General features: G+C 50.5%; 2 protein-coding genes across 2 annotated transcripts; both read right to left on the reverse strand.

The window, feature by feature from the left end:
- Positions 1-591: 591 nt before the first annotated feature.
- On the reverse strand, positions 592-4,941 carry LOC119926544 (alpha-1-acid glycoprotein-like). The gene is made up of 6 exons (XM_038744583.1): positions 4,828-4,941; positions 2,507-2,649; positions 2,183-2,253; positions 1,494-1,601; positions 902-1,002; positions 592-678 (listed from the first exon to the last, which is right to left on the reverse strand). The coding sequence occupies exons 1-6, from the start codon at positions 4,939-4,941 to the stop codon at positions 592-594; spliced, it is 624 nt and encodes a 207-aa protein (XP_038600511.1).
- Positions 4,942-12,889: 7,948 nt separating this feature from the next.
- On the reverse strand, positions 12,890-17,783 carry LOC119927260 (alpha-1-acid glycoprotein-like). The gene is made up of 6 exons (XM_038745814.1): positions 17,616-17,783; positions 15,178-15,320; positions 14,452-14,522; positions 14,078-14,185; positions 13,528-13,631; positions 12,890-13,065 (listed from the first exon to the last, which is right to left on the reverse strand). Exons 1-6 carry the CDS (start codon positions 17,727-17,729, stop codon positions 12,976-12,978), a joined length of 630 nt encoding a protein of 209 aa, XP_038601742.1. The 5' UTR covers positions 17,730-17,783; the 3' UTR covers positions 12,890-12,975.
- Positions 17,784-18,416: the final 633 nt, after the last annotated feature.

Here is an 18,416-nt window from a genome sequence, read left to right on the forward strand (position 1 = left end):
TGCTTCTCTTAGAACAGTGCTTGGCACATAGTAAGTGCTAGACAAGTACCTTAATTAATTTGTGAATTAATTATCAGGTACCATATAAAAAGTCATGGCACAGCCCAGCAGTGATTCTCCTCAGGCTCCTTACTTTGGGGCCCAGGGACCATCCTAAGGTGGGGTGTGAGGATGGTGGTTTTACCCCAACTAGGATCTTCTGGGTGTCTGTGTAAAAGCACCAGGGTCGCCCACTGACCACCACCACCCCTCCTGGTTGGCATGGATATTCCTGCCCCAACCCTGGGGGTTTGCCCTAGCGAAGGGGAGGAGGGCAGAGGAAGCACAATGAGCAATGACCCTCCTGGGACTGGGATGGAGTAGGTATGAGGAAGGGCAGATTCCCATTGCCCCTGTTGTGGGATCCAGGAGAGAGAGAACCAGCCCTTCGCTTTCTCCTGATCGCTCACGTCGTGTGTGCCCCTCTGCCCTGCTGCCTCTGAAGAGGATCAGACACACTCACCCGGGCCCAGGACAGAGAGATGGCTTTATTGATATGATTGTAACAGTGAAGGGACCACAGGGTTACTTCACGGGGATCCCAGGACCCTACTATCTGGGAACCTTGTCGGTCTCAGTTGTCCCTCTTTCCTCCTTCTCCCGATCCTCATCTTCCTTTGCCTGCTTCTTGCACTCATCCTGAGAGAGACAGATTCACAGTCAAATATCTCTACCCAACTGGAAACTGCCTCTCCCCCGCAGCACCCAACCAGCCCTGTTAACCCTGGGGATCCTGCCCAGGCCCGGCTGCCTCCCTTCTTCCTCTCTCACCCTCCACCCCACATAGCTTTCAACCAGTCCTGGCTGCCCTGCTCCCGCCCATCACCATGGTGAGTCTGCGTCCAAGCCAGCCCATCGTTACCTGGCCCTGGGTATAATACACTTCCTGTCCCTGGAGGCCCAGGCAGTTCAAAGGGACCTGGAGGGCTTCACGCTGCTCTTTGCTCACGGTGGGCTTCCGACCTAGGGTGGGGGTGGGGAGAGAGAAGAGGAGGCCTGGCAAGGCTGGCCCTAGGAGGGTCTTGGAGGGCTCCTGGTGGAGGGGACAAAGGGGATTGAGGAGGCTCTGGGGGCTGTGGGGCCTGAGATAACTGAGGAGGCAGTGAGGACTATGCTGCCTCATGGGGAATGAGGGGTCTGCAAGGGGCTATACAGGCTCTGGGGAGGCTGAGGGGGAAGCTGGGGAGGGGTGAGGTTGTGGTTGGGGAAGAGTGAGGGGCTGGTAGGGAAGGGTTTGGGGGTGCCTGTAAGGGAGGGGCTAAAGAAGCTGTTGGGGAGAAGGGAGGGGGTTTATCTGGGTAATCTTCACCTCCTGGTTCCCTCTCTTTGGTTTGGGGCATGGGAGGGGCCTGTGTAGGAGAACCAGACTCCACAGAAAGGCTGGAGGGAGCCGGTGGTTGGGCATGACGTCGATGAGGATGAGGGCGAGGCTGAAAACAAGGATGAGGACGTACCATAGAGAACGAGGCCGCGGTGCTGCTTGCTGTCTGGGGAGAACACCAGCACGAAGTTCTCCTCCAGGTTGGCAGTCAGGGGCAGCAGTAAGTTCAATAGTTCCCGCTCTGTGGGAGGATAGAATGCAGGGGGCCGCAATGGGGGAGGGGGAGGACATGGTCAACTGGGAGTCACCTGCAAGGAGCGGACCATTGTCCCCACCCCCCAACCCCACCCCAGGCTGTTTGCCTCCTGCTCCCAGGCAGCCCCACCTTAGAGTCCCAGGGGCCAGGCCCCTTGGGGCTCCCAGAACAAGCCTTCCCCTTCCACTCTTCCACAAAACCCAGGAGTCACAGTGGCTCCTGCAGAATCCCAGGGAGACAGGGTATCTATGGACGTCCTGAACCAAATGGATTTGGGCCAAATTGGGTTCAGTGCCGGCCTGCTTTCTGTTTCCCATGCCCAGGGGTCAGTGCCAGATGGGATGCTTAGGCAAGATACTAAATATCTCAGAGAACCCCACGCTTCTTTCCGTCCCACCCCTGGTGGGCCCTCTCGAATTCTCCCTCTCTGCTGGTACCAGCTGTGCCCCTGCTCCCACCCAGCTTTGTCGGGGAGGCCCAGGGAGGCTCAGAAGGGCAGCTGCTCTCTCCCTTCTTCCCACAGAGGAGCTGGGCTGGTCTCCGAGCCAGGCTGCCAGGGGCCCCACCTGTCCAGAACGTGGTGTTGTTGATTCTCTGGATGGAGAGGTGGTTCAGGTTATGTATACATGTGGACCTCCTAGGAGAGAACCGTGAAAGGTGGGAGGGAGAGGTCACCCCAGAAAGCAGGGGGACTGATGGAGAGCCTCAGGAGGGACAAGGAGAGGCTGGAGAGGTCGATGGGAGCTGGGAGTGGGCAGGACAGGAGTGGCACAGGGAGAAGAGGAAGGTTGAGGAGTTGAGAGTTGAGGGGCTGTGAGCAGGAGCGGGAGAGTTGGGGGAGGGCGAGGGCGGTGTGGGGAGGGAGCACAGGAAGAAATGGAGGCTCATACATAGTGGTGTATGTCCTTGTGGTGATCTTGTTCCCGGCTGGATTAGGGTACAGAAATATGTAGGCCGCCTGGATCAGGGAGATCAGTTCCTGTCCGGAAGAAGAGGCATCAGCCGATGCAGTCAGGTACCATTTGCCTTTCAGCTGGAGAGAGAAGGAAACAGACTGAGGGTAGGTTAACTCTCCTGGGCAGGGATTGGGTCTCATCCATCGTCTGCACATCTGGGGGGCTCAGATCTGGCAGAGCAATGCTGAGCCACTTGTCCTGGGGGGACTGGCAGAGAGGAGAAATGCCTGGGCCTGGGGAAGTCTGTTTCTGGGAGATCAGCTTTGGTGGCAGGTTGTGTTCTGCTCTCAGGTTAAAGGGATAACCCCATGGAGATCTCAATTCCAGGGCACTGCTAGAGCCCTTCTGAAGTTTCCTGGGAAGCACCCCTCCCTTGCAGAGGCCTGGGGGAGGTTGGTCCTGGTCCCTTCAATATCCTCTGAGAATAAATCAATGGTATTTATTGAACACTTACTGTATACAGAGCACTTTAGTAAGTGTTTGGGAGAGTACAATACAACAGAGTTGGTAGACGTGTTCTCTGCTCTCAAAGAGCTTACAGTTTAGAGGGAACGGAATCAAAACACCATCTCTGAACTTGATAATAGCAATAATAATAATGGTGGTGTTTGTTAAGTGCCTCCTATGTGCAAAGCACTGTTCTAAGCGCTGGGGGGGCATACAAGGTGATCAGGTTGTCCCACTTGGAGCTCACAGTCTTAATCCCCATTTTCCAGATGAGGTAACTGAGGCACAGAGAAGTTAAGTGGCTTGCCCAAGGTCACACAGCTGACAAGTGGCGGAGCCGGGATTCGAACCCATGACCTCTGACTCCCAAGCCCGCGCTGTTTCCGCTGAGCCACGCTGCTTTCAATATTATGCTCACTGCTTATTATGCCCAGCACTCACATATATATCTTCAAATCTATAAATTATTTTTATTAACGTCTACCTCCCTCTCTAGACTGTAAGCTCATTATGGGCGGGGAACATGCTTACCAACTCTGCAGTATTGTACTCTACCAAGCGCTTAGTGCAGTGCTCTGCACACAGTAAGCACTCAATAAATATCACTGATGATGGTGATGATGATGATGATTGATGGTTGCTTGGAAGAAGAGACTGAGGCTCAGGGCCTAGTCTAGAGGCCCAGGCCACGCTTGGGGATATTCAAACTCAAAGGCCCGGGTTCCCAGGGTTGCGAGCTCTTGGACTGAGCTGGTGTGTGCCAGGATAGAGTGTTCTCTAGTGGCTTCCCCTGGCCTCAGGGAAACCTCAGAGCCTAGCCGGGTGGGCGGTGCTGGGGTCTCAGACAGGAACCAGTGGAAAGAGGCCACTGGGCTTTCCCCTGCCTCTGTTTGCTAATCTGCTAAAGGAGCTAGGGGTACCCGCTGAGGGAGAGATTTTCCCTGAGGTCTTTAGCCCCTGATCTCTCCCTTGCTTAGACGGGGAGCCTCATGCAGGACAGGGACTGCGTCTGATGTGACTGTATTATATCTACCTCAAGGCATAGCTCAGTGCTTGGCAACCAATAAGCACTTAACAAATATTCTGATTTTATTCTGATGACACTTGTCCACATGTTTTGTTTTATTGTCTGTCTCCCCCTTCTAGACTGTGAGCCCATTGTTGGGTAGGGACCGTCTCTATATGTTGCCAGCTTGTACTTCCCAAGTGCTTAGTACAGTGCTCTGCACACAGTAAGTGCTCAATAAATACGATTGAATGAATGAATGAATGAACAAATACGATTATTATTATATTTTGAGAAGCAGTGTGGCCTCTGAGAAGCAGAGTGACCTAGTAGATAGAGCACACGTCCGGGAGTCAGTAAGACCTGGGTTCAAATCCCAGCTCTGCCAATTGTCAGCTGTGTGACTTTGGGCAAGTCACTTCACTTCTCTGTGCCTTAGTTACCTCATCTGTAAAACGATGAGTAAGACCATGAGCCCCATGTGTGACAAGGACTGTGTCCAACGTGATTTGCTTGTATCCACCCTAGCACTTAGTACAGTGCCTGGTACATAGTAAGCGCTGAACAAATACCAATTATAATTTTTAATAAATGTCAGGGTACAGAGCAGGGGAGATTCCCAATGTCCAAATCCTAGTTTCCCCCCACAGCCCCCGGCCCAGCCAGACTAAGCTGTTCAGATGACACGTAGGGCACGGCTCTCTCATGAGCCTCCTCCTCCCCACCACCTGCCCGCCCACCCTCAGAGCCCCTCAGGACGTAGTAGTCCAGGAGCGGGGAAGAGAGGAGAGCCCTAGCTTACCTTGCCCACCGTGCTGCTGTCGATGGCCCCTGGCAAGCGGGAGGCACAGTCCTGGGGCTGGGCAAGGAGCAAGGGGAGGGAGCTCAGCACGATGATAGCCCAGACCAATGCCATGGCTGTGGGGCAGCGGGGTCGAGGCCAGAGATGTCCCGGGTGGTGTCTGGAGCCAGCTCTGGAGGCTGGATTTATAGCTGGGTAGCTTCCTGGGTGGGGGAATCATCCTGAACCCCCAGGACAGCTTCTCTGTAGGCAGCGCTGTGACCCACCGCCACTCAGAGCTGATTGGATCCTACCCATGGGGCAACCGGCTGTGGGTTTGGGAAATTCCTTACACTAAACTTCCTTCCTTCCCTAAATGAAGGTTTCACAAAGGGAAGTGGTCCCTGGTTGCCTGCCGCAAGGGGCCAGTGTCCAGATCCAGGGCCTCCCCGTGTCTCCAGATCTGTGGTCCCCCAGTGTCCAGCCAGCTGCTAGGGGCCATTTTCTAGATCTGTGGTGCCCCGGTGCTCAACCTGCTGCTAGGGGCTGGTCTCCACATCTGTAGCCCCACAGTGGCCAGACTGCTGCTAAGGGCTGATCTCCGGGCCCGAGGTCCCCCATGCCCTCAACTGTGCCTTTGGGGCTGAGGACCAGGAGCCAAGACTGTTCTGTCCAGGAAGTTTGTACCTTCATATGGATCTCATATGGATCCCTTCTAGACTGTGAGCCCGCTGTTGGGTAGGGACTGTCTCTGTGTGTTCCCGACTTGTACTTCCCAAGAGCTTAGTACAGTGTTCTGCACACAGTAAGTGCTCAATAAATACGATTGATTGATTGATTGATTGATTGATCTCAGAGGGTTGGTCAAGGAGAAATGGATTGAAAGTGGTTAGACAACAGGGAGAATTTTTTGGTGGTCAAGGGTGATGGAGAACTGAGAGAACCTGTTACGAGGGAAACCTTGGAGACCTTTAAGATGATGGCAGTGCTTGGCACATAGTAAGCACTTAGCAAATACCATTATTATTATGGCAGGTCTTCTTCCAGGAAAGCGTGGACCCTTCATTCAATCAATCGGTGGTATTTATTGAGCACTTACCGTGTGCAGAGGACTATACTACTGAGTGCTTGGGAGAGTATAATACAATGGAGTTGGTAGATGTGATCCCTCCAGTGTTTGCCCATCCACATCCACATCAAACAGAAACTCCTCACCATTGGCTTTAAAACACTCAATCACCTTGCCCACTTCTATGTCACTTCACTACTCTCCTACTACCTCAGCCCACACACCACACTCCTCTACTGCCAACCTTCTCACTTTACTTCAATCTCGTCTATCTCTCCACCAACCTCTTGACCATGTCCTGCCTCTGTCCTGGAACGTCCTCCCTCCTCATATCTGAGAGACAATTACTCTTCTCCCTTTCAAAGCCTTATGGATGGCGCTTCTCCTCTAAGAGGCCTTCCCTGACTAAGCCTTCCTTTCCTCTTCTACTACTCCCTTTTCATCACTCTGACTTGCTCCCTTTGCTCTTTCCCCCTCCCAGACCCCCAGCACTTATATACATATTGTAATTTATTTATATTAATGTCTGTCTCCCCGTCTAGACTGTAAGCTCATTGTGGGCAGGGAATGTGTTTGTTTATTATTATATTGTACCCTCCCAAGCACTTAATACAGTTCTTTGCAAATAGTAAACGCCCAATAAATACAATTGACTGACCTACTGACTCTCCATAAGGAACTTACAATCTACAGGGGGAAGCAGACATTAAAATAAAATATAGATAGGGGAAATAGTAAGGTATTAGGCAATTTACATAAGTGTTGTGGGGAAGAGGGATTGTCAAGGTGCTTAAGGAGTACCCAGCCAAGTGGGTAGTCGTTGGGAAGGGGAGGGAATATAGGGGAAATGAGGGCTTAGTCCATGTCCTTCTCCTCCTCCTCTTCTCTTCTTCCTGCTCCTCCTTTCTTCCTCCTCCTCCTCTTCTTCTCTGGGTCCTCCTTCTCCTCCTCCTATTCCTCCTTCTCCTCTCTGGAGGTCTCTCACTTGCTCTCTTTAAATCTACCCGCTCTATATGTGCCTTCTACCCCATCCCCACTTACCTCTCAAAAACTCCAACCCTTCTTTCTACTCGCCTCTCCTCTCTTATAGTCATCTTCAACCTCTCATTTTCAAAAGTTTCCTTCCCTTCCATCTTCAAATGTGTTCAAGCCTCCCCCACAACTCCCTCCTGCTGCAACCCTTTCACTCTCCCATTTCTGTCCAAAATCTTGGAATGGGTTGAATACCTCCACTGCCTTCACTCTTCTCCATCAACCCTCTTATTCCCTAATCTTGGCTCCCCCACATGTCTTCTGTGTGACCTTGGGCAAGTCACTTAACTTCTCTGTGCCTCAGTTAGCTCATCTGTAAAATGGGAATTAAGAATGTGATCTCCAATGTGCAGCACAGCGCAGGGTTACATAGTGGAAAGAGCCTGGGCTTGGGAGTCAGAGGTCATGACTCCGGGTTGTAATCCCAGCTCCGCCACTGGCCAGCTGTGTGATTTTGAGCAAGTCACTTGACTTCTCTGTGCCTCAGTAACCTCATCTGTAAAATGGGAATTAAGACTGTGAGCCCCACGTGGGTTAACCTACCTTGTGTCTACCCCAGTGCTTAGAACAGTGCTTGGCACATAGTAAGCACTTAACAAATGCCATCATCATTATTATTATTATTATGTAGGATAGGGACTGTGTCTAACCTGATTAACTTGTATCTCCCCCCACCCAGTGCTTAGAACAATGCATGACATACAGTAAGCGCTTAACGAGTACCATTATTATTATTATTATTATTATTCTCCTGCAGCAATCAGTTTTCTGCTCCCTTCCTCATGGCAAAGACTACATTCTCCAAGGTTACCGATGACCCCCTCATAGCCAAGTCTAATTCTGCTTTAATCCTTCTTGACATCTTGGCCACCGTCAACACTGCTGGCCCCCTCCCCCTTTCTTTAAACAAGAACAGACCTCGGTCTTGTTTAAATAGCTAGAAGTAATATTGAAAAATAGCATGGCCTAGGAGAAAGAATCTGGTCCTGGGAGTCAGAGGAACTGGGTTCTAATCCTGGATCTGTCATATGCCTGGTGTTTGACCTTGGGTAAGTCACTTAACTTCTCTGTGCCTCAGTTACTGCATCTGTAAAATGGGGATTAAATCCTACTCCCTACTACTTAGACTGGGAGCCCCATGTGGGACAGGGTCTGTGTCTAAACTGATTAACTTGTATCTACCCCAGTGCTTAGATTAGTATTTGGTGTGTGTAATAACCACTTAAGTACTGTTATTATTAGTAGTAGTATTATTAATTGGGCACTTACTGTGTGGAGAATATTGTACTACATGGGAGAGAATGCACAGATGGGAATTAGCCGTGGTCCCTGTCCTCTGGGGCTACCAGTTTTAAGAGTTTAAGTAGGGAGAAAGAATGGGAAACAGACATATCAGAAATGATGAAACATTAAAACACAACACAAATACACAAAGTAGGCTCAAAGTCTCATATCAGGAATGATGAAACATTAAAGCACAGCACAAATACACAAAATAGGCTTAAAGTCTCAGCATGGATGGAAGAGTCTGTGAGCACATGGGAGCAGCTTTTCTCTCCAGCACGGCAGGGAAAGGACACTAACTTGGTTCTCCTCCTTTGTCTCTGGCCACTCCTTTTCAGTCTAATTAGCTAATTCCTCTTTCAATCAATCAGTCCCTAGCAGGGTGTCTTGCAAGGCTCTGTTCTGAGTTCCTAATCTTCCATTCAACCAATCAATGACATTTATTGTGCAGTTACTGTGTGCAGAGCACTGAACTAAGCACCTGGGAGAGTACTGTATAACAGAGTTGGTAGATACATTCCCTGCTCACAGTGAGTTTACAGTCTAGAGGTGAAGACAGATTTTAACAAAAATAAATAAATTGCAGATATGTAGGTATGTGCTGTGGGGCTGAGGGTGGGGTGAATAAAGGGTGCAAATCCAAGTGCAAGGGTGATGCAGGAGGGAGAGGGATAAGAGGAAATTATCCTCGACTCCCCTCTGTCATCCAACCCAGACATTCAATCCATCACTAAATCCTGTTGGTCCCACCTTCACAACAGAGCTAAAATCTGCCCTTTCCTCTTCATCCAAACTGCTACCACGTTAATGCAATCATTCATCGTATCCTGCCTGGATTACTGCATCAGCCTCCTTGATGACCTCTCAGCCTCCTGTCTCTCCCAACTCCAGGCCATACTCCACTCTGCTGCCCACATCATTTTTCTATAGCAACATTCAGGACAAGTCACCCCTCTTCTCAAAAAACTCCAGTGGTTGCCAATCCACCTCCACATCAAACCCAAAACTCCTAACCATTGGTTTTAAAGCAGTCATCACCTTGCCCCCTCCTACCTCACCTCGCTTCTCTCCGTCTACAACCCAGCCCACACACTTCACTCCTCTAGTGCTAACCTTTTCACTATGGCTTGATCTCGTCTATCTCATTGCTGACCCCTTTCCCATGTCCTGCTTCTGACCTGGAACATCCTCCCTCCTCAAATTCAACAGACAATTATTCTCCCCACTTTTAAAGCCTGATTGAAGGCATATCTCCTCCAAGAGGCCTTCCCAGACAAAGCCCACCCTTTACTCATCCCTTACTCCCTTCTGCATCACTCTGACTTGCTCCTTTTGCTCTTCCCCCTCCCAGCCCCACAGCACTTATGAATAGGTCTGTAATTTATTTGTATTGCTGTTGGTCTCCCTATTCAGTCTCCCTGCCTCTAGCCTGTAAGTTCGTTGTGGACAGGGAATGTGTCTGTTTATACTCTCCCAAGTGCTTAGTGCAGTGTTTTGCACACAGTAAGTGCTCAATAAATGAATGAATGAAGGCCTCTCGGTGGACATGTGATTTTAATAAAACTTTGAAGGTGGGAAGAGTGATGTTTTGTCAGATATGAAGGGGTAGGGAGTTCCAGGCTAGAGGCAGGACACGGGCAAGAGGTTGGCAGTGAGATAGACGAGATTAAAGTACAGAGAGCAGGTTGGTGTTAGAGGAGCCAAGTGAGCATGATAGGTTGTAGTAAGAAATCAGTGAGGTAAGAGAGGAGGGGGCAAGGTGATTGAGGGCTTTAAAGCCAATAGTAATGTGTTTCTGGTAGGTGCAAAGGTGGATGGGCAATTCTAAGCTCACTCGCTTGGAAAGCTTGTCTATTCACACAATTTCAGAGACCATGTTTATGCAGCTGACGCCTACATCTACCCCTATTCACTGCTCACAAGCTCTCCTGCCAACTGCACCTCATTGGCATGTGACTCCATCACAAACTTCTGGTCCTACCTCTCCTTCTTGTTCAGCTTCTGCTCCGCTAGCGAGAAATAGGCTTTGCCTCCCCTAGGAGGCTCCTTTACTCTCCACCCACATCAACTCTGAGTTTACAAAAACGGGTTCATTCTGTTCAGTTTTGTCTCCTGCTTCTTTCTGCAAAAGAGCACCATGTATTCCTCAAGCACGTTTTGCTTTTCAGTGCAAGTGCATATCAATGATCTTTCTTTATTTCTCCTCAGCCTTGGGAGATTGGGGATGTGGTGGTCCCCCTCTAAAGCTGAGGAAATGGAGGACCAGAGAGTTGAAGCGACAAGTTCACACAAACAGTTGGGGAAGCAGCATGGTCTAGCGGTTAGATCCCAGGCCTGGAGTCAGAAGGACCTTGGTTCTAATCCTGGCTCCACCACTTGTCTGCTATTGGCAGACAAGTGCTATTGGGCAAATCACTTCACTTCTTTGGGCCTCAGTTACTTCATCTGTAAAATAGGGATTGAGATTGTGAGCTTTATGTGGAACAGGGACTGTCCAACCCCGAATAAGCTTATATCTTACCCCAGTGCATAATACAGTGCCTGGCACATAGTAAGCGCTTGTCAAATATCACAATTATTAATTATTATTATTATTATTATTAAATTCCCTTTGGGCCCTGCCCCAGTGCTCAAGGCCAAGTTGACTTTTTTGCAGGTGAAACAAGATGGGAAGTTTGGACGTGATCTCTGTTAGCTTTTGTGTGAGCCTGGGAGGGACCTGGCGATTGGTTGAGACCCATTGAATGAACTCCACACAGTCTATCAGCTTGAATTGTTACTTTTCAACAAGCGGAGACATATAGTACCAGTTTAAGTGGCTCCATAAAAAACCCCATTGTATCAACTTGAGTGATCTAGAATTTTATGGCTCTCAAGTCATCAGGGACCACTGAATCATGCTGAGTGACCTGGGTCAGGGGGAAAGGTGGGAGGGGCGGGGGAAAGAAACAAGATCGACTGCACTGGCCCCCAAACTTGGCTGGAAACGGTCTAGGAAGGCAGTTCTCAGGGAGGTTATTCTCCGGGAGGCAATTTTAGGGGAGGCAATTCTGAGGGAGATAGTTCCTGGAGAGCCCATTCTGGGGAGGCAGTTCTATGGAGACAGTTCTCCGGGAGGCTGTTCTGGGGAGACAGTTCTGGGGAGGCTGTCCTGGGGGAAGATGTTCTGGAGAGGCAGTTTGGGGGAGGCAGTTCTGGGGGAGGCAGGTGGAGCCTCTGATGAGGCTGGCATGTTTAAGGGGCAAGGGGTGGGGGGTAAGCCTCTGCTATCCACAGATAACTGAGCAGGGAAATCATCGGCATGTCCCATCAATTTGTACTTTGATCCATCTCTATGGAGGTTTCCAAATTCCCAAGCATGGGGCTATGCCAGGGCCTGGCCGGGGACCACATTCATTTCATTCATTCAATTCAATCGTATTTATTGAGCGCTTACTGTGTGCAGAGCACTGTACTAAGCGCTTGGGATGTACAAGTTGGCAACATATAGAGACGGTCCCTACCCAACAGCAGGCTCACAGTCTAGAAGGGGGAGAGAAACAACAAAACAAAACATATTAATAAAATAAAATAAAGAGAATAGTAAATATGTGCAAGTAAAATAAATAGGGTAATAAATCTGTACAAACATATACACAGGTGCTGTGGGGCAGGGAAGAAGGTAAGGCTGGGGGGATGGGGAGGAGGGGGAGAGGAAGGAGGGGGCTCAGCCTGGGAAGGCCTCCTGGAGGAGGTGAGCTCTCAGTAGGGCTTTGAAAGGAGGAAGAGAGCTAGCTTAGCAGATGTGCGGAGGGAGGGCATTCCATAAATACGATTGACTGAATGAATGAATGAAGCAGAACCAGCTCCTTGGGGGCGGGGAATGTGTCTGTTGACTGTTGTATTGTGCTCCTCCCAGCGCTTAGTCCAGTGTTCTGCCCACAGTTAAGATAATAATAATAATAATAATTATAAGAACTGTTAATTGCTTACTGTGTGCAAAACACTGTGTTAGGTTCTGGGTTAGAAACAAGATCATCAGGTCCCACATGGAACTCACAGTCTAAATAGGAGATAGAACAGGCACAGAGAAGTTAAATGACTTGGCCAGGGTCACACAACCAACAGGTTGGGGAGCCAGGATTGGAACTCAGGTTCTCTGACTCCCAGCAGCCCGCTCTTTCCACTAGACCATACTCCTTCCCAAAGGCAGAAGGCAGGGGAGGTTTACAGGAGAGGGAGTTTGGGTCCAGGGGTGCTAGAGCCCATTGATGGGTGATGGTTGATGAATGAACAAAGGCTCAGCCCAAGCTTGGCCCGAGGGCCAGGCATCTGGGTGTGCCTCAGGGTGGGGGGAGATCTGCCCCTTGCTGTCCTCTGCCAGCCCCCGTACCACTGCTGCTGCCACCGTGGAAGCACGGGAAAGGTTCTTTGGCAGGGAGGGAGATGGTACCGGAGAGTGAGGGGCCGGTCCAAGCTCCTGGAGAAATAATTCCCCAGTGGGGGCTGCAGGGTAGGCTTTCCCCGTATCCTTGGTACAGCAGCCTCGGCCACTGTTGGCTGTGAGGACATCCATCCTCTCAGGGCTGCTCTTCTCCCCCCTGAAGCTCCCCACCTCCTTCCTCCCCCAATCCCCACCCCTCCCAAGGACCCACCTGAGCCCCGCTAGGTTCCCATTTCCTGTAGCGCAGCAGACACCAGCCTGGCAGAGGTGCAGTGCAGGGAGGCTTTATTGATGCATCTGGGACCAGAATAAGGTTGCGGGGTCCCCAAGTGGAGAAATCAAAGGGCTTCATCACTACCGCCTAGGGCTCTTCATCTTCCTCAGACTCGTTTGGGCCCTTCTCTTCGCTCTCCTTCTTCTTGTGTGCCTTCTCCAGCAACTGGCATGCATCCTGGAGGGTCAGTCAGAAGAGAGCACCATGAGGCCGTTAGACCTGCTGGTCGGGTGCTGGCTGGCCCCAGTCCACGACTGGGAGTGGATTTAGTTCTGGGGTGGTGGGGGTGGGCCCCAGCCTACTCTAGCTGCCAGCTCTGAGGATTGGCCCTCCTCACGGACTCCCCTGCCCCTTGATTTTCCTCTTGCTTCCCCCAACCCAGCCTAGATCCCTCTCTTCCGTCTCAGCTCCAGCAAGTGGCCCCTTCCCTGGTCCTCAGTGTTACCTTGGGAAAAGTGAGTGCGAGGGTTGGAGCGATCACCAGGTCCCAAGGACTCCACGCTGACTCCCCCCACCCCCGCAACAACTTTAGGCTGCTTTAGGTGGCCTCTGGATGTTATGTTATTGGAAAGGGGTCTCATTCTGTCTGGCCCTGATCATTGCTAAGGCAACTCTGCAAAGGGGTGGGGGGACTTTTACCTTGCTCCCGTCCGTGTACATGATTTCATCATTCCTGAACCCCAGACACTTCACAGCTGACAGGAACTCCTTCAGCTGCTCCTGGGTTGCTTGTTGTCTGTCAGCTGGGAAAGGGAGTGGGGTGGGCAGAGGAGAACATGAAGGCAGGGAGGATGGGAGCTTGCAGCATGGCTCAGTGGAAAGAGCCCGGGCTTTGGAGTCAGAGGTCATGGGTTCAAATCCCGGCTCTGCCAATTGTCAGCTGTGTGACTTTGGGCAAGTCACTTAACTTCTCTGTGCCTCAGTTACCTCATCTGTAAAATGGGGATTAAAACTGTGAGCCCCCTGAGGGACAACCTGATCGCCTTGTAACTTCCCCAGCGCTTAGAACAGTGCTTTGCACATAGTAAGTGCTTAATAAATGCCATTATTATTATTATTTAGGGGGCTGGGGGGAAGAGGGGACTCCCTGAGCTCCCCCAAGGGGGTTAGCTCTGGAGTAGCCTGGATGGAATGAGCAGTTTTGAGCCTCCATGGAGGGTTGGCCGGGTTCTGGGCCAGGGAGACTTACCATAGAAAGCCAGACCCTTGTTCCTCTCCTCCTCTGGATAGAAGAGCATCATGAAGGTCTTGGGGGTCCGAGGCAGGACCAGGTGGGCCACGTGTACAGTCGCTGCATCTACAGGAGCATGGAGGGTCAAGGCTCAGCTGGCTCCCTCCTCCTCCAGGACCCCAGTGCATTGGAGGCAACGGGGGCAACCGGGGCTCCTGAGATAGCATCGCTGACCCTCACCTTGTGAGCAGGCAGCTATCGTTAGCTGCTCTATGTGGATGCTGGCTCCCAGCATTGCTGCAGCCCTGCCTGGAGGTTCTCGTCCCCAATTCTTCCCCACCCTGCACCCAGAACCCACTTACCTCAGTCCCCAGAGCCCAGCAACCACTTACCTGACCTCATTAGGGTCCCGTTGGCTCTGCAGACAGTGAGGTAAGTGGAATTGAAGATACACTTGCCCGCTCTAAATCAAGACAGGACATGTTGAAGAGGGCTGAACTCAAGGACAGAACATTATCATCATCATCATTATCATCAGCAATGGTATTTATTGAGTGCTTTCTATGTGCAGAGCACTGTACTAAGTGCTTGGGAGAGTACAATACAGAAGCACTGAGGGAAAGAGTGAAGCAGTATGGACAGGAGCCTGGGAGTCAGAGGACCTTGGTTCTAATCCTGACTCTTATTCACCTGTTGTGTGGCTTGGGGCAAATCACTTACTTTCTCTGTGTTTCAGTTTCTTTAGACTTTGAGCCCCATGTGAGGCAGGTTCTGTGTCCAACTGGATTATCTACCCAGTGCTTGGTACATAGTAAATGCAATAATAATAATAATTTTTATTAGAGAAGGTGGAACTGGCTAGGAAAGGAGGAGGGGGATGGGGCAGGGAGAAGGAGAAGGATCAGCAAGAGGGGAAGACAGGGTGAGAGAGGAGGATGCATCCTGAAGCTAGGCCAGAACGGGGAAGAATGTAAGCAATCTGTGGGTAGAGAATGTTACTACCATCTCTATTTTATTGAATTCTCCCAAGCACTTAGTACAGTATACTGCACACAGTAAGTGCTCAATAAATATGACTGATTGATGGAAGAGGGGTAGGAGTCCAGGGATCCCCTTACACGGTGCTATATTCTTCCAGGAAGAAGTTGTTGGCCGTGATGTTGGGCTTCAGATAGAAATAAGCCGACTGGATCATTCCCGCTGCCTCCTTGTATGCAGGCAGGCGCATGACTCCACCGATGTAGAACCACTTGCCCTCCAGCTGCATGGACAAGAGGCTGACTCAGGACTGGCCCTCTTCTAAGCTGGGGGGGGGGGCTGGGAGGGGGGTTTGGGTAGTGGAGGGATACAGCTGAAAGGCAGCCTATTGGGTGCTGACTGTATCCCCAGGGATGCTGTGATGGCTTGCCATGACCCACAGGCTCTCAGGGCACTAATCACAAGTTCTTGTGGGAGATTCCCCTTCACCCTACTTCTGCCCAATCACCGTGGCTTCTCAAGGTGGCCCAGACTTAATGATAATAATAATAACAACGGTGGTATTTGCTAGGTGCCAGGCACTGTACTAAGTTCTGGGATGGATACAAGCAAATAGGGTCAGTCACAGTCCCTGTCCCGCATGGGACTCACAGTCTTAACCTCCATTTTACAGATGAGGTAACTGAGGAGCAGAGAAATAAAGTGACTTGTCCAAGGTCACACAGCAGATAAGTGGCGGAGCCAGGATTTTCTAAGCCCAGGTCTTTCTGAGTTCCAGGTCTGTTCTCTAGCCACTAGGCAACATTGCTTCCTTTGTCTCTGGACTTGTCTGGGCTGGGATTTTGGGTGCACGGTCTCCCGTTCCAGGTCTCCTGGAGCCTGTCAGGTGCCAGTCCTTATTCCCAGCTGTCTCTGCCCCCAAGAGGTAGCTCTGGCCTGGGCCGGAGTTCCGGAGAACAGCGGAAGCTGATCCTGACTTTCACAGTGACCCTGCTCTCTCTCCCCCAATCTTATCTACCCCAGTGCTGCCCCTTGGAAATGTGGAAGGATAGCCTGGCTGGACTTTGGGAATCACGAGACAATGAGAAGCAACATGGCCTAGTGGTCTGAGAGTAAGAAGACCTAGGTTCTAATCCCGGCTCTGCTAATTGCTTGCTGTGTGACTTTGGGCAAGTCACTTACCTTCTCTGTGCCTCAGTTCTCATGTTCTCCCTCCTACTTAGACTCTGAGCCCCATTCAGGGCAGGGACTGTGTCCAACTTAAACTTGTGTCTACTCCAGCGCTTAGAACGGTGTTTGACACATAGTAAATGCTTAACAAATGCCATAAAACAAAACATAAACCTACAGTGGACAGAATTGAACTAGACCCCCTCAATCATCTCTTTAGAGCACACAATCACCTTGCCCCCTCTTACCTCACCTCACTACTCTCCTACTACTACCCAGCCTGCACACTTCGCTCCTCAGTGCTAACCTTCTCACTGTATCTTGATCTCGTCCATCTAGCCGCCAACCTCTTGCTCACATCCAGGCTCTGACCTGAAACTCTCTCCCTCTTTATATCTGTCAGATAATTAGTCTTCCCCACTTCAAAGCCCTATCGAAGGCACATCACCTCCGAGAGGCTTGCCCTGACTAAGCCCTCTTTTCCTTTTCTTCCACTCCTTTCTGCATTGTCCTGATTTGCTCCCTTTATTCATCCCCTCTCCCAGCCCTACAGCACTTATGTACCTATCTGCAACTTATTTATTTATATTAATGACTGTCTCCTCCTCTAGGCTATAAACTCATTGTCAGCAGGGAATGTGTCTGTGAAAGAGCACGGGCTTGAGAGTCAGAGGTCATGAGTTCTAATCCCGGCCCCACCATTTGTCATCTGTGTGACCTTGGGCAAGTTACTTAACTTCTCTGGGCCTCAGTTACCTCATCTGTAAAATAGGGATAATAATAATAATAACATCATTTGTTAAACACTTATTATATGCAAAGCACTGTTCTAAGCACTGGGAGGATACAAGGAAATCAGGTTGTCCCACTTGGGGCTCACAGTCTTAATCCCCATTTTACGGATGAGGTAACTGAGACCCAGAGAAGTGAAGTGACTTGCCCAAAGTCACACAGCTGGCAAGTGGCAGGGCCAGGATTAGAACCCATGACCTCTGACTCCCAAGCCCGAGCTCTTTCCACTGAGCCACGGACTGTGAGCCCCACATGGGACAACCTGATTACCTTGTATCTACCCCAGCGCTTAGAACAGTGCTGGGCACAGAGTAAGCGCTTAACAAATACAAACATTATTATTATTACTCTCTCTAGCATTTAGTACTATGCACAGTAAGTGCTCAATAAATGCGATTGATTGATTGGGAAGGGGACAGAGAGTGTTCCCCCAATTTACAGTTGGGGACGGGGAAGCCTAGAGGGTATAAGACAGTCATTCATGATCTCACCAGGGGTCAGGACAAAGCAGGACTGGAGCCCAGGCTTTGGCTGTGGCTTTATGCACTGTCCCCTCACCCTCTCTGCATCCCTGACACTTCCTCAGCATCTTCAGGAGGCCCAAGAGCGTACTCACCTGTTTCATCATGGCATCGCTTAGGGCCGTCACCTGCAGGTTCTCACAGGTCGGGGGCTGAGCGAGGAGCAGGGGGAGGGAGTTCAGGAGGACCACGGCCCAGACCAGCGCCATGACTGAAGGGCAGCAGGAACCGGGGCCTGAGATGTCAGAGAGCTATTGGGCCCAACACAGGGGCTGGATTTATAGCTGGAGGGTGGGGGAAGTGCCCAGGGCAGGCTGCCCTGCTCGCTGGGAAAGCCAGAGTCGGCCCAGAGTGCTGGTCAGCTGGCCATGAAGCAATCCATTGCACATTGGGAAATTTCTTACAGCAAATCTCCCTCCCTGCTCCATTTCCCAAAACAGGAGGGCTTGCAAAAAGCAAATAGCTCCCCTGACTTCCCCTACTAAACCCTCATTTCCCCTCCATGTGAGCGGGGAATCTGTCTGTTATGTTGCTACTGTACTCTCCCAAGCCCTTAGTATAGTGTTCTGTGCACAGAGTATGTTCAATAAATATGATTGACTGACAATTGACTGACTACTCACCTCTCTTCTGCCTTGTCACTTGTGCACTTGGATGAGTACCCTTTAAGCCCTTGATATTCGCACCACCCCCAGCCCCAGAACGCTTGTTTAAATAGCAATCAATCAACCATATTTATTGAGCACCTAGTATAGGCAGAACACTGCATTAAGCACTGTATTAATATAATAATAATAATGGCATTTATTAAGCACTTACTATATGCAAAGCATTGTTGTAAGTGCTGGGGAGGCTACAGAGTGATCAGGTTGTCCCACGGAAGGCTCACAGTCAAT

The sequence above is a fragment of the Tachyglossus aculeatus genome, chromosome 4, assembly GCF_015852505.1.
Source record: "Tachyglossus aculeatus isolate mTacAcu1 chromosome 4, mTacAcu1.pri, whole genome shotgun sequence".
NCBI lineage: Eukaryota > Metazoa > Chordata > Mammalia > Monotremata > Tachyglossidae > Tachyglossus > Tachyglossus aculeatus.

Excerpts from the sequence above, each read along its gene's own strand:
- LOC119926544 (XM_038744583.1), bottom strand. The coding sequence starts at position 4,941 with ATGGCATTGGTCTGGGCTATCATCGTGCTGAGCTCCCTCCCCTTGCTC. Across the intron at positions 2,650-4,827 it reads ACAGCAGCACGGTGGGCAAG|CTGAAAGGCAAATGGTACCT; the intron begins GTAAGCTAGGGC and ends TTCTCTCTCCAG. Across the intron at positions 679-901 it reads TGTATTATACCCAGGGCCAG|GATGAGTGCAAGAAGCAGGC; the intron begins GTAACGATGGGC and ends TGTCTCTCTCAG.
- LOC119927260 (XM_038745814.1), bottom strand. The coding sequence starts at position 17,729 with ATGGCGCTGGTCTGGGCCGTGGTCCTCCTGAACTCCCTCCCCCTGCTC. Across the intron at positions 14,523-15,177 it reads CTGGAAGAATATAGCACCGT|AGCGGGCAAGTGTATCTTCA; the intron begins GTAAGGGGATCC and ends GTCTTGATTTAG. Across the intron at positions 14,186-14,451 it reads CGGGACCCTAATGAGGTCAG|ATGCAGCGACTGTACACGTG; the intron begins GTAAGTGGTTGC and ends ATGCTCCTGTAG.